Source organism: Centruroides sculpturatus, unplaced genomic scaffold (assembly GCF_000671375.1).
Source record: "Centruroides sculpturatus isolate CEXI.00-Female unplaced genomic scaffold, Cexi_2.0 scaffold1124, whole genome shotgun sequence".
NCBI lineage: Eukaryota > Metazoa > Arthropoda > Arachnida > Scorpiones > Buthidae > Centruroides > Centruroides sculpturatus.
Window position 1 is genome coordinate 151,773 of NW_019385396.1, and position 14,505 is coordinate 166,277.

General features: G+C 29.2%; 1 protein-coding gene across 1 annotated transcript in view; it reads right to left on the bottom strand.

Moving 5' to 3' along the window:
- Positions 1-14,505, bottom strand: part of LOC111638513 (host cell factor 1-like) — a 198,798-nt gene that overhangs the window by 78,975 nt on the left and 105,318 nt on the right. Inside the window, exons 18-19 of the mRNA XM_023384229.1 lie at positions 14,194-14,491; positions 10,095-10,217 (exon numbers count right to left, since the gene is read on the bottom strand). Coding sequence (XP_023239997.1) covers positions 10,095-10,217; positions 14,194-14,491 — 421 coding nt within the window. The remainder of the gene's footprint in view (positions 1-10,094; positions 10,218-14,193; positions 14,492-14,505) is intronic.

Here is a 14,505-nt window from a genome sequence, read left to right on the forward strand (position 1 = left end):
CCAAATTATTTAAATTAATTAATATATTTATAATTATTAATTTTAATAAGAGATGGCGCCTAACGCTTACCTCTAGTGCCAAATTAATTACGTAATTTATTTAGAAATAGCCCGATTAATTTACGGCATTCGGTTGGTGTCTTACTATATTGGATATCGGGTTTGGAGTTGTTTATTTAAATACCTATGGGTACTTGCATAGGTCAAAGATTGGCTGAAATATCAATGATGCAAATAGATGAAAAAATTAAAAATATTGAAGGCATAGAATTTTACAGCAGGTATGTAGATGACTGTATTATAATATATGATAAAAGGAAAACAAATGAACAAATAATCATAAATGAAACTAATGAGATAAAAAAAAACATTAAATTTGAAATAGAAACAGAGAAACAAAATAGTATTAATTATCTAGATATAACAATAGAAAGAAATGATGATAAATTAATGTACAAAAATTTGTGAAACCTATACAAATACCAAAAACAATTAATTATAAATCTGTTACAACAATAAGTATGAAATATAATATATTTAAAATGTATATAAATAAAATAAGACAACGAACTAGTGAAATTAAAACACAGGAGAAAGAAGAAGAAGAAACAATAAAAATGTTTATATTAAATGATTATCCAAAAAGTATACTGAAGAAATGGTTAAAAATTCTGGAAAATGATAAACAAATAAGATTAATAGATAAAGAGAAAAGTTTTGTTAAAATAAGGTATATCCCTAAGATGTTTGAAAAAAATCAAGAAAGTATTAAACAGTAGAATTAATTTAATACCAGAAAAAGTAAATACAACAAAAAACAATTTATGTTACAGAAATGAAGGAAAATATGACATATTAGAAGAAAAAGGAGTGGTGTACTTCTTTAATTGTAATTGTAAACCAGAAAAAATATATATAGGAGAAACGAAAAGAAAACTAAAAATAAGGATAAACAAACACATCCGAGCAATCAAGGAAAATTATGCAAATTCAGTAGTAGCGGAGCATTGTAATAATACAGGTTGTGAAATAGTATTAAATTCTGTAAAAATAAGGAAAAAAGAAAAGAATAATTACAAAAAATAACTTTATGAACATATCAATATAATTAGACAAAATAATAGGATAAATAGCAATACCAGTAGAGAAATGCACCAATCATGGCAAAGAATCTTAGAAAAGGGGGTGTGTCAAGAAGATAAAAAGAACATTCAGAAAAAGTGAAAACGAAGTGTTAGCCAAATGCAACAAGAAGAGATGTAAGTTGTGAAATAGTAAATAAATGTATAAAATATTAAATAAATGTAAAAAAAAATGATATAATGTTAAAATAATAATTTGTTTAAAACAGGTTTAAGTTCATAGTAATACTGTTGTTGCTGGTTATAGTTGAATATCCAGTTGAGTTAAATGAAAAAGAAAATCTAAACATTGTAAGAATTTTATTTTGTAAATAAGTTGTCGGTAATTTTAAATGTAATTTAAAAAAATTTTTTTGTTTATAGAATAGAATACAAAAATACCTGCTGAGGAGGGACAAATGTGTCCGAAACGCAAAATTATGTATGTGTCCAGGTATATTAAATCTATATATATAAAAATGAATGTGTGTCTGTGTGTGTGTCTTATGTCCTTCATGCATTACCACACCATTTATCCGATTGCCATGAAACTTTGGGAAGTTGTTTAATATACTCTCACGCAGGTTTGTGGCATAGTACGATTGCCATAAAACTTAGGAAAGTTTTTTAATACACTCCCGCGAAGGTTTCTGGCATAGTACATTTAACCCACGATAGATGTGTGTGTTTATATGAGTGTATCGAGACAGTGTGTTCGATCGATTTCAAATTGTGAAGACCATTTCCCCCTATTTCAAAAAATATCTCTATATATGCATTTGTGAACTGTTATTTACGATATTTGTAATAATTTTTGTTTAATCACTTTATTTCAACTTTTTTTTTCTAATTATGTATTCGCTCGAGCTTCGTTAAAACCTTAACTGTACCCCGAACAACAACCGAAGTTGTAGGAAGAAATTCGCGTATTTTACCGATCTAGGTATCCCCCTTTTCCAAATTTTAATATCGACTCAAAATAATTTAAAAAGACAAATTACAATAAAACGGTTTATTATCCAACTATCAGAAATTTCACAACATGCCAAGGAAGAGAGGAAGGAGCAATTAAATAATTAAAATTATAAAGGATTAAAAAAAATATATATAAATGGGGAATATCGCACTTCTGACAATCGCTGCAAGTGTGTGGGCTAAATTTGGAGAATCCGTGCTTCTCGCATGGACAACTGTATGTGGCCGGCTCACGCGTCGAAAAACCTTCCGATTTATTCGTGTACGCACCAGACGGAAAAACAAAAAATATCGTGTATCCACAAGCACTCCAATAAATAAATAGAATTGAAACGACACTTTGAAATGTTTTCCCGATGAAAATGAATAATAATAATAAGTTTCAATAAAAATAATAAAATGTAAATTGAATTTTATCATAACGAGTTTGCTTGAATTTCCTTTCTTCTGAGATCGCAGCAATGCGCGACGGGTAAGCTACTATTAAATAAAAATTGTTTTCTGTGAAACTCTGTATTGTCTGTTAAGCCAGTATAATAAGTCCTGAAAATAGTGAATGCTTGTTTATAGACAAAAATTACAAATTCTCTTACATTTACAAATACTTCCTATCTGATGCCAATAAGTACACTGGTACAGAATTAGAAACAGCTTCTGCCTGACACCCAAATTATTTATGGAAATCTGTTTCCTTCCTTTTTTCATGACTATCTGTTTCTCATATATGTATAAGTATAGCCTTTAGAATTCCTAATATAATTCATTTCATATATAGTAGAACTTCAAATATCCGGACTAATTGAGGATGAAGGTAGTCCGGATAAGGGAAAAATTTGGATAATTGAAACAAATACTTTAATTTGTCTTTTAATGATAATACAACACGTTTTCTTTTAGATGACATATCAGTAATATTAAAAGTAAATACTGTATTTAAACCGTAATCAAATTTTCAAGAAACAAACGTTCATATTGAATTTGGACTACTGACCAACGCTAACAGACTACCTATTGTTTAAAAGGCCCTCTGGTAGCGCAAGAAGACGTATTTTATAAAATAAAAAGCAGTTGAAACTGCATTTTTATGAATAAAAATTTGACGAACTATTTATTGTTTTATGACAAGTAAAATTTTTTCTATTTATTTGTCGAAACCGTGTCTTCTTCTTCTTGTTTCTTCTAATTCTATGTCACGACTTGATGCATTTATCAACACTTGGCAAATAGTTTCATCATCCACTTTTAATTCATACAGATACGCGTTTCGGGCTTTCGCCCCTCTCCAGTGTGTTACATCGATAGGTTGTGACTTGTGTATACAGTATCAGTCAGGCACCTTCCGTACTTCCCACTCCCCTCCCCTCCCGACTTGACGGCCTCCCCGCAAGCCTCGTAACTTGTAATGTGTCACTTTCCCTAGTGCTGCACACAGCCTCGTCTGCGACTGTATAAACATTCTATTTTAATAATTGTAGCCAGTTTTTATGAATGTCAATGCTTAGGTTCTTGTTAATATTATTTTTGTCTGTAGTAATTTCGTAGCTTTCCTTGAATTTTCTTTTGTACCAATTTTTTTCTTTGTGTACTATTATTGCATCATTCTTATCTATTTTGCAGTTGTGGGTCGTGCAATGTTCATAAAAAACAGAGTTGATTCTATTATACTTCAGGTCTGCGATNTAGTAATTTCGTAGCTTTCCTTGAATTTTCTTTTGTACCAATTTTTTTCTTTGTGTACTATTATTGCATCATTCTTATCTATTTTGCAGTTGTGGGTCGTGCAATGTTCATAAAAAACAGAGTTGATTCTATTATACTTCAGGTCTGCGATGTGTTCTTTTAATCTTGTTTCTAATTTTCATTTTGTTTCTCCAATGTATACTTTTGGCGGTTCACATGTGCAAGGTATTTTATAGACGACTTTGGTAGTGTTGTATTTGTCTGGTTGTTTATTTGTGTCAGGTTCAGCCTTCCGGATTCTTTTTTGCAAGTTGTTATAGGTTGGGGCTAGCTTTATATTTAGTTTATCAAAACTTTTGTTTACCTGTTCAAAGAAGCCACGAATGTAGGGGAAGGGTATGTATCTTACTGTGTTTTTATCTCTGTTTCGTTTATTTTCCAGCCTTTTGTTGTTCATTTTTCATTCCCAGTTATTTATTATTCGTTTTGGGTAGCTGTTTAATAGGAATTTAGTTCGCAGTTCGTTGAGGTGTTTTTCTTTCTTCTGTAGTGAGCTTGTTCTGTTCTCGACCTTTTTATACTCCGTGATGAATATGTTTTCTTTTATGTACTGCGGAATGTTTGAATTGTAGTTTAACACTTTCCCGATCTCGCATGGTTTTGTATATGGCTCGAATTCAATCTTGTTTGCTTTCCTAATTATTTTAATGTCGAGGTAATTTATTTCCGTGTTTGCCTCATTTTCTACCTTGAATTTGATGTTATTGTTTAGTTTGTTTATTTTTTCTTCTATTTCTTCTAATTTTGTTATTTCTTGGTCGTATAGTATAATTATGTCATCCACATATTGTTTATAGAACGTTATGCCTGCAAACTTTTTGATCACTTGATCTATATCTACCATAACAAGTTCTGCTAGCTTCGGGCCTATAACTGATCCCATGCTTATGCCTGTCTGTTGCGTGTAGAACTTATTGTTGACTTCGAAATAATTGCACCTGTATACGAATTCTATTAGATCCATTACTTCTTCCTTTGTTTCAATCTTTTTTAGTGTACTTTCTATTAGATTCCAGGTTATCGAAGGGTACATGTTTATTATATCTAGGCTCGCAAGTCTGTAATTCTTGCTCATTTTTATATTTTCCATGTCATGTATAAGTTCGTCTGCGTGTTTGATGGAGCTTTCCGAATTATTGTACTTTTGTAATTTTCATTTCAAGTATTTTCCTAAATTATATAGGACTGAATTTTTGAAGTCTATGACGGGTCTTATTTGTTCATCTGGCTTATGTGTTTTTAGTTGTATGTTTAGCTTAGGAGTTCTGCTATTTTTGTTTGCTAAAATATACTGTTTGTCTTCTCTTTTTATGTTTTTTAATTGAACTTGCTTATTCGTTTTTTGAGTTCAACATAAATGACTTCTTTTGGGTCTATTGTAAGGATGCACCGATTAATCGGTAAGTAATCGGTAATCGGCCATATTGGCCACCTCGCCGATTAATCGGTTTCGATAATTGGCCAATTTTACATTTTGGTATTTTTGTTAGAATGTTACGTACAGTACAATGTTAGTAATAAAAACTAATAAATTTCTGTTATATATTTATTATTTATTACATGACAAACTGAATATTAAAAAAATTTTACGATTCAAATTATTCCTTTTATCGATACATATTATAAGTATAATATAACGTATAATAAAAAGTTTAAACTTTAAACATATAAAACAAAAATTTAATATTCAAACTGTAAAACCCTTAAATTGCAATGCAAAAACACGAGAATTTCACCATTTTCAGGGCATAACCTATTTTTGCCGGCTCGTAAATGTTACCTCCAGTGCTGAAAATTTTTTCACTTTCAATGGAAGATGCTGGGGCACTTAAATATTTCATAGCTATTTTGCTCAAATTAGGAAAAAATTCTTTTGAACTTTTCCACCACAAAAATAGGTCGGTATGTCTTTGTTTAAGGGGTAAATATAAATATGTTTCTAATTCTTGATCGAAACGTTTGTTTGTCTCCTTTTTTTCTTTCTTTTTAAAAACATGTTATTCTTCATTCTTTCGTTTACCAGAAGCTAATTCATCAAATAAATCAGAAAAACTTAGAAATTCACCTCCAACTTGATCACCTCCAGAAGTAGAAGCTTTAGAATTTAATTCTTATTGAGATTTCCTCTACCATATTCTCTTTTTGAAATTTCATTTTGAATCTAATAAAAATGACAAGCATAAAGACTTGTTTTCTATATATGCTGAAAATCTTTTTTTTTTGGATTTTCTAGTTCTTCTGTTGTGGTATTAATGCCACTAAAGGAACTACTGATCTTTGCTTTTGATAAGAATAATTTCAGAGTCTCTATTGTGGGAATTATTGAAGATGAAGTGGCTTCTCGTTTGCTGGCTTTCCACAGTAATTTCTTTGAATGGTTTTACAAGTAGAACAATTTTTTCAACGAGAGACCACTGATATGGGCTCAACGTAGGAATTTTATTATCTATAGCATATGTGACAAGGGCCTTTTGCTGTTCCAACATGTAGTATGTAGAATTCCAGCGAGTAGGAACATCTTGAATTAATTTGTGTTTCTGCAAACCTAACTTTTCTTGCAAATCTTCCAATTTGATTACAGCTACAGCAGAATGATTAAAATGTGTGACAATATTTCTATTAACTGTGATTATAGTTTTCACATCTTGTTTAGAAAATATGCATTCGTTTAGTGTCAGCTGCAGCGTATGTATAAAGCATGATAATGCTTCTAAGTTGCAATTCCTAATTCCAGCTACCAGATTTGCTGCAGAATCTCTTAGTACTAAGAATATCTTATCACTTGTCAACTTATACTGTTCAAGAACAATTTTTAACTGTTCACTGATTCGTGTAGCTGTGTGGGAACCTTCAAAGGAAACAATTTGCAAAACAGCTCTTTCCTGCTGAAAATCATCCTTCAACCAGTGGGCTGTTACACTTAAAAAAGGAGAATTGTTTGTAGTTGCTGTCCAAATATCAGCGGTTAAAGAAATATATTTTGTTTCTGTTAAACACAGAAACACTTCAGCTTTTTAAACAATGTCGAAGTTTCCATGCGTCAACAATTAAGTGTTGAGATTTATTTTAGAAACAAAGGAAGAGATTGTTGATTTTGCGAGGATATTCGATCGTCTCTTGTTTACCTGACCCGAGGGAGATGGAAATACCAGGTGGAGAAAAATGGGTTTTTTCCACATTATAATTAACTGTATAATTAACTCCAGGATCTCACACTATTAATGCAATAAATTATTAACACTAATCGGCCGATTAATCGGTATCGGCCGATAATGCATGGCCGATTAATCGGTAATCGGTAATCGGCCATTTTGCTTATCGGTGCATCCTTAGTCTATTGGTAGTTCTCTGAAAGGCCCGTTATTAACTATTTCTGATTTTTTGGTTTGGATCCATTCTTGTTTCACTATGATAATCTGTTTGGATTTATCTGCTTTTATGCAAACTGTTTGCCAAGTGTCAATAAATGCACCAAGTCACGACATAGAATTAAAAGTTTTTCGTCACATTCGCGGCTTTTAAGTAATGCATAAATCTTCGAAACGCGAGGCCCTTCGGACCACGAGGCATAGGGGTGGCTCATGTTGCCCATGCCTTATGCAGCCCTTGGTCATAGAAATGATGTAATTTGAAAATAAATTATTTATAAACATGTATGTTTTATTATGACGCAAAATATATTTAAGAGTTTACGACCACTGTGCCGGGTGAGACATTGTTGAAACAAAAAAGTTATGCATTCCATCACGTACATAAACAGTATCGTAATTCGCCAAGTGCAAACCAGCAAATTGGTAAAATTTTTGTTTATTTTGAACAATCCGGATAATAGAGGTCCGGATAATCGAGGTTCTACTGTATATCAAATTATATATTTTTTACAAATAGAAGTCTTAATATTTGTAACTTACAGACATCTGAAGTTTTTGCCTAACTCAATTTTCTAAGTAATAGATAAGAGATCAAGTGTATTGACATAAATGCAAATTCTGAAACTTCATGCTTGATCAGTCATCTTTTTGTTTTTATTTTACTTTTGATTAAGCCTGCCATGCAAGCACTTAGTCTTTTCAATTGAAAAAGTAAACACTTGTTATTGATTGAAGATTCAATTTGCAGGGTTGAAGGAAATTGAAACACAGGTCAACAATGGAGAGGTTGAATACTGATAGATGAGACCAGAAATATCTGATCAATCCATTTCTGAAAATTTCTGAGGACTTAAGTACAGTAAAAATTCAGTAATCCAATACCTTTGAGCAATGTAATTCAGTAAACTGTATACTCTACATTGTACCATGCTGAACAAAATGTGTTTTGTGTTCAGCTAAGTTTCTTAATTGGAAATTATTAAACTTTGCATAAAGTTTAAAGATGACTAACCTTATGTTTGACACATTAATAAATTGTTTAAAAAAATGTAGTTTATACTAGTGTAGTGTTAACTAGAAATTCACTCACAAATAAATGAATATCAGTCCTCTTAATTCTAAAGATCATTTTCTATTCTCCAAAATAATAAAGTATATGTTTTGGTTTTCATATTCATTTAGTTGAAACTGCCATATTCAATTCAAAATGACAAGAATTTGATTATTTGTTTGACTGATTGAAGATTCAATTTGGCAGGGTTGAAGGAAATTGAAATAATGGCTGCTGATAGATGATGCAACTATGTTACATATGTTTAAGTGAAGTTTTATGCTTCATTTAATGAAAACTAAAATTGTAGCATTGATGTCCACACTCTATCTTAATGGAAGTACAGTAGAGCATCATTTATCCGAAAGAATTCCAGTTGGCAAATTTAAACTTTCGCTAGTGCTGTGGCGCTGCAATCTTTGGCTATATCTTGGGCTACTCCAATATTTTTTATGTTTGTGTGTGTTTTAGCTGGCAGCACTGTCACTTTTGTGTGATGTTTTTCTGAGGACTGTGTGTCATGCTGAATCAAACGTTTTTGATATTGGATAACTTCTAAAGTATAATTTTTTTGTTTTTATATTTTTTAATATATTTATTTTGTTTGTAAAATAATAATAAAATAATTTTTAATGATACAATAGCCACGATTATTATTTTAAAAAGTTTACGTTAGGCTTAACATCGACAAAAATTCAACGCAAAGCGACGTGCAACGGAGAAAAATTTCAACACATGATAAGTTAATGTATTTTTTCATACATAATCGGTTATCCGAACAACCCCAGTCCCCAATTGATTCGGATAAATGACGCTCTACTGTATTAGTTTATGCACACCAGTTAGAATTTGTAAGTTCTCATATAAAATCTGAAAACCACCAGTTAACATTATCTAAATACTAAATGATATTTGTTCAAACATTTTAATTTTAGATTAACAAATAATCTAACAATAATGATTAAATGACTCAATTATAATATTTCAGGAATGTGAAATGTAAATATGACATACTAAAAGGCATTAATTTTATTCTGTTTGTATCTCCAATGAAAACATTAACAGTCCAGTTACTAGTACTAGTATATAAACATAACAGTAGATTTGTTTTTCCTCCTATAACACAATAAAAGTTTTAAATATATTTCTCAGACTAATTTTATATCTATAGCTTTATAAAAACTTAAATTTTCATAACTAGCATAATTTCAGATTTTAATGCACTCACGAATAAATGAATATCAGTCCATTGTTAATAGCTTTACAATGTCGTGAATTCATTTAACTCAATGAAAGCATCAGATTAACTAACATAAAAATAAATCTCTATATTTACATTTAACTTTCTGAATAAGTAAGAAAATGTTTCTAAGACAAAAATGAAATTGAGATGATTGTATCAAGAACATCAAAAAATAAGTACGGTACATAAGCAAGCTGTAATATGGTAACTAGCTAAATATATAAAAAATTTAGATAAGATAAAGTGCAAAATAATATAATTGTAAAGTGAATAAACAGAAGTAAAAGAAAAAGAACATTGCAAACATGAATACAACTAGAATAAATTAAGGAAATCACATTAGGAAATTATTTCAGAAGCAAATAGAATATGGAAGAACAGACATTCTACTGAAATAAAATATTTTTCCATATTTACAGATTATTTTTATCAAAATGCATAATTAGAGATGATTAAGACCACCATTAGAGACATTTTACAGAAGTAAAGAAACATAGGAAAAGTATAAAAATTTACAAAATAATTGGTAGAATTGTTCATATATATAAAATAAACTAAGTAAATATGAAATAAATTAACTAAATATTACTTACTTGTGTTATTAGCAGTAGTAATTATTGTTATTGCTTGTTGACCAGATGAAGTTAAACCAGCAGATGAAACTACTATCATTTTAACACCTCCAGCTGTATTAACTGTATTCAACTGTGTACCACCTAATAATATAATCTTGTTGTTAGAAAAACAAATTATTTTTACATGATCTTCTAACTTAAATTACAAAAAAATACAAACAAGCTACATAAGATTTTATTTACTGCTTCTGTACAGTAATATACAATAGTTCTGCAATAAGCATCAGAATATTTTTGAAAGATCACACTATTTTTTGAGGTTAACACCATTTTTAAAAATACACTAGACATTAAAACCAAATGAAATTTTCTGATATTTCAATTATCTGTTATGATTTTCATTATAGTTGGACTAAAATGCTGTATGTATGCTGAGTAGTAGCAAAAAAATTGAGTGAAATTCATCTTTCATCTATAAAATGAAAAAGAAAGATTCTTGAAAAAAAAACATGCATATAAGCACACATTTATGACTAAAAAACAATTGCAAAATATAAATCTATCAAATTTGATTTACATTAAAATAGCCCATAAGGTTCAGGCTGAATATTTTATACTTTGGTTGATTCTGGAAAATAAATGTATGTGCAATACGATTTTATTTTTAAAGTGGTGTCTTTTTTTAAAAAATAAAATTTAAAAAATTTGTTCAATAAATTTATATTTACTTTTTCTTTAGACTCTATTTATTTTAAAAATTAATATCTCTTAGCAAACAATAGAATATGCATACCACCAAATTGGCAAACCTAATTACCATCATGGACTGAATATAAACTGAATATGAATATTCTCTTTTCAAAAACTTTTTAAAATTAAAAACAAACTGTAATATATAAACTTCAACATCACTTGGCTACAATAGTTATGTTAAAATTTATAGGCTGAAATATGAAGTTAATATAAAATATAATATAATAGTAAATATAAAATATGAAGTTAATACATAAAGTAAATAATATAACTCACTCATTTTATAATAGTTTATTAATAATTACTGGTAAAAATGTTTCATCTTCAAACCCTTTCTTTGTAATAATTTGTTCTATTATATTGTCTTGGCCATTAAAAGTGGAACATGATTCAGAACAAACTGCACATTCTATTCAAAAACTGGTATAATAGTTTTTGTTGTAAACAGTTAAATATGCCGTCTTACATGACATTTTCTAAAAACAGATTTAAAAGTTTTTACCATGAACTGTTAGTTTTACTCAAAACCTTCCAAAATCATACATAAATGATTTTATTGTGTTTACTTTAGGAATCATATCTACAAATTTGAAATCAATTCTTCATTATTTTGATTAATTACTTCTATTAGTGAAATGGTTATACAAAGATGTTCTTGTTGGGGACAAAGCTATTCTTGTGTCTTTCCATTTAACTTATTTTTGTTTTTATTTGTTTGATCAGTGAGAACTATGTGCTCTTTCCTATTTTTACACATCTTATATATGTTTATGAAGCATGTTTTCAAAATGGATTATGTTCTGATTGCACTCCATTATTAAATGGTTAAGGCTATAAAACAGAATTAAATTTTATGAAAGCAACAATCTAGAGATAAAAAATAAAAGCAATAAAAATTTTAAGAAATGTATGCAAAAAAGTAAAACAAAATAAAACAAGAAAACAAGATAGCTAAAATCTTTAAGAGGTAAAAATTATAAAAAGCTCAAATTCAAATTATTTTCTTATTCATCTATTTACAAAATTGGGAATTTTAAATCTAATATGCTGGCATCTATTATTCTTTATTACAGATCCTTTATACACAGCTTTAACAATTTCTCTACTACCTCTTTACTTAGAGCTGAGTTTAGTACAGTAAGACCCCACTTAAAGCAGAGGATGCATTCCTGGACAACAAAGCGCTAAATGAAGCAGCATTAAATGAGACCATTTTAACAGAGTAAATAGGAAAAGAGTAACACGCAACCAAAAATTAACAAATTTTACTATAATTTTAAGTTATTTTTATATTAATTTGCATAATAATACATGTTAAATAACACAAACATATGCAAAGAGAAATGTAAAGTTCAATTTTTTTGTGATGAAGATCCTGGCCTTTCCAAAATTCTTGTTTTTTGTGATAAAGTCATGTAGTTTCATTTGCCGCTTTTTTCTTTCCTTAAGCAAATGTCAGTTGCAAAAGATCGCACCCAAAAACCTTGTCTTGCTTTTGCACTCTTTTCAAAATCTGAATCATTTGATACAATTTGACCAATGATTTCGGTTATTGTTACCAAACCTTTACTAAGAAAATTCATACAGAAATTCTCTGGGTTCTTCATTTCAGAATCACTATTTTCCAGTTCTACATGAATTCCTTGTTCTGCCAGTTCTTGAAGGTCATCGTTGGTAAGGCTCTCACCAGAAATATGCAGTAACTCCTCAATATCCTGTTCGTCTACATCTCCTAGTCCTGTTGTATCGATTAGGTTGACAATTTGGTCAACCTAATGATACAGCAATAGGCTCTTCTCGGATTCTTGGATACTTCCACACTTCGGTCATATATTTATCAGTTAGTTCTTGCCAAGCAAAATAGATATTGCCAATGGCATCCACAATGTTATATTTTTCCAAAATTACCAAACAAACACAGATTTAAGGAAAGTACAGCACTATGATGAATTGTCACCTTTTGCTGATTGGTTCGTGTTCGAGAATAATCATATTATACACAAATCAATGAAATGCCGCGATAATTTGAATCAGCATAAATTTTGAGCTTTTTTTTATGCTTCAATTTGAGCAGACTGCATTATATTAAATCAGCATTAAGTGGAGTCTTACTGTATTAATTTTTCCTTTCTTAATTTCTATTTAGTGTTTGACAATTCTATATTATGTTCTCTTATCTTTATTGACAAAATACGCTTTCACAATTCACTTTGGAAAATGAAGAACTTTGATTAAACAGATCTTAATTAATTGGGACTCTACTATAGATATATTCATTAACTGTATTCCAAATAATAATGAACTTTTGTCCAAACATTCTCAGACCAGAGAATCAATGAAATGTAGTTTTCTTACAAGCATCTGGAGTTTTAGTCTCTGCTGGAACATAAACAAATTTTTCCTATAAATCACTATCTATTCTTCCAATTCTTTTCTTATTAAAAGATCTAAACAGTATATTTATTAAAGGAAGGCTACTTTATTTTTATCTTCAGACCCAAATTCTTTTAGATAGTAATTTTTACCAAGCTCTGTTTCTAGTACTTTTCCAAACAACAAAGATTCATCTGATTTTATATAGTATTTAATTTTGTCAGAAAATTTTCTACTAACTTCTTTAATTACCCTGTTATTTTCTGCTAAGATGCCTACTAAAGATTTGATAAATAATCTTATTCTTTGTTTTAAACATTTCAGAAATGTTATTTCTAAGAGTAAATTGTTTAATGTGTCAAGCTTGAAAGTTTCACTTGTAGAAATAACAGAACAACTTCTAATTTAATTAATAAGTAGAATTTCTCATAGTGAATACAGCATATATCAATCATTTTATCAAAAATTTTCTTACAAATACAAATTATTATAATTCAAGTACCATTTACTATAAATACAAACATAGTCAAGTTACAAAATAACTCATAAATCATATTATAACAACTTATAGCTGCAATTACAAATGAAAAAAAAAAAGGAAAGAAAGAAATCCATTACAACTAAGCAGATAATGATTTTATTTCATTTTCAATAAATGTGCTATCATAGAATATAGTATTGACACAAAGAATATTAATTAAAACCTTTAAACTGCCTTATAGTGTTAAAAATATGAAATAAACTGAAACAATAAAAAGTTGTAAAATTACAAAGATAAATATTATTGAAAAAACTCTTTAATTATATATTATTGTCTTCTTGTACTTAGAATAAAAAAATAAAAACATTAAAAACAAAATAAAAGATATTATATTTCTTGGAATATACATTTAAAAGTAACTTCAAAATTTTAAATAGCAGTTCTTAAGTAAATAAGAAGAAATAATAGAAAAAAAGAATAATGATATTTATATATACTAAAAGAAATTACCTTTTCCTGCTTGAACAGTTGTACAACCTCCAGAAACTGTTTTTAACTGAGCATGTGTCGTAACTACAATAATTTGGGACGTAGGTGTAGATAACTTTGGTACAGTAGTTAGTAATTTTGCAGGAGTTCCTGTTTGTCCAGATTTTGGTGCTGCAATTACAATAGTCTGCTTTGCTAAGTTTGACAGAGCAGATGATGTAGTGATTGCACCAGATGTGGTTGGTTTTGCAACAGTAATTATATTTGTTGGCAAAGTTCGAAGAATCGTTGTTATTACTTTTTGTGTTTGTATAGAACCCTGTAATAACAAAG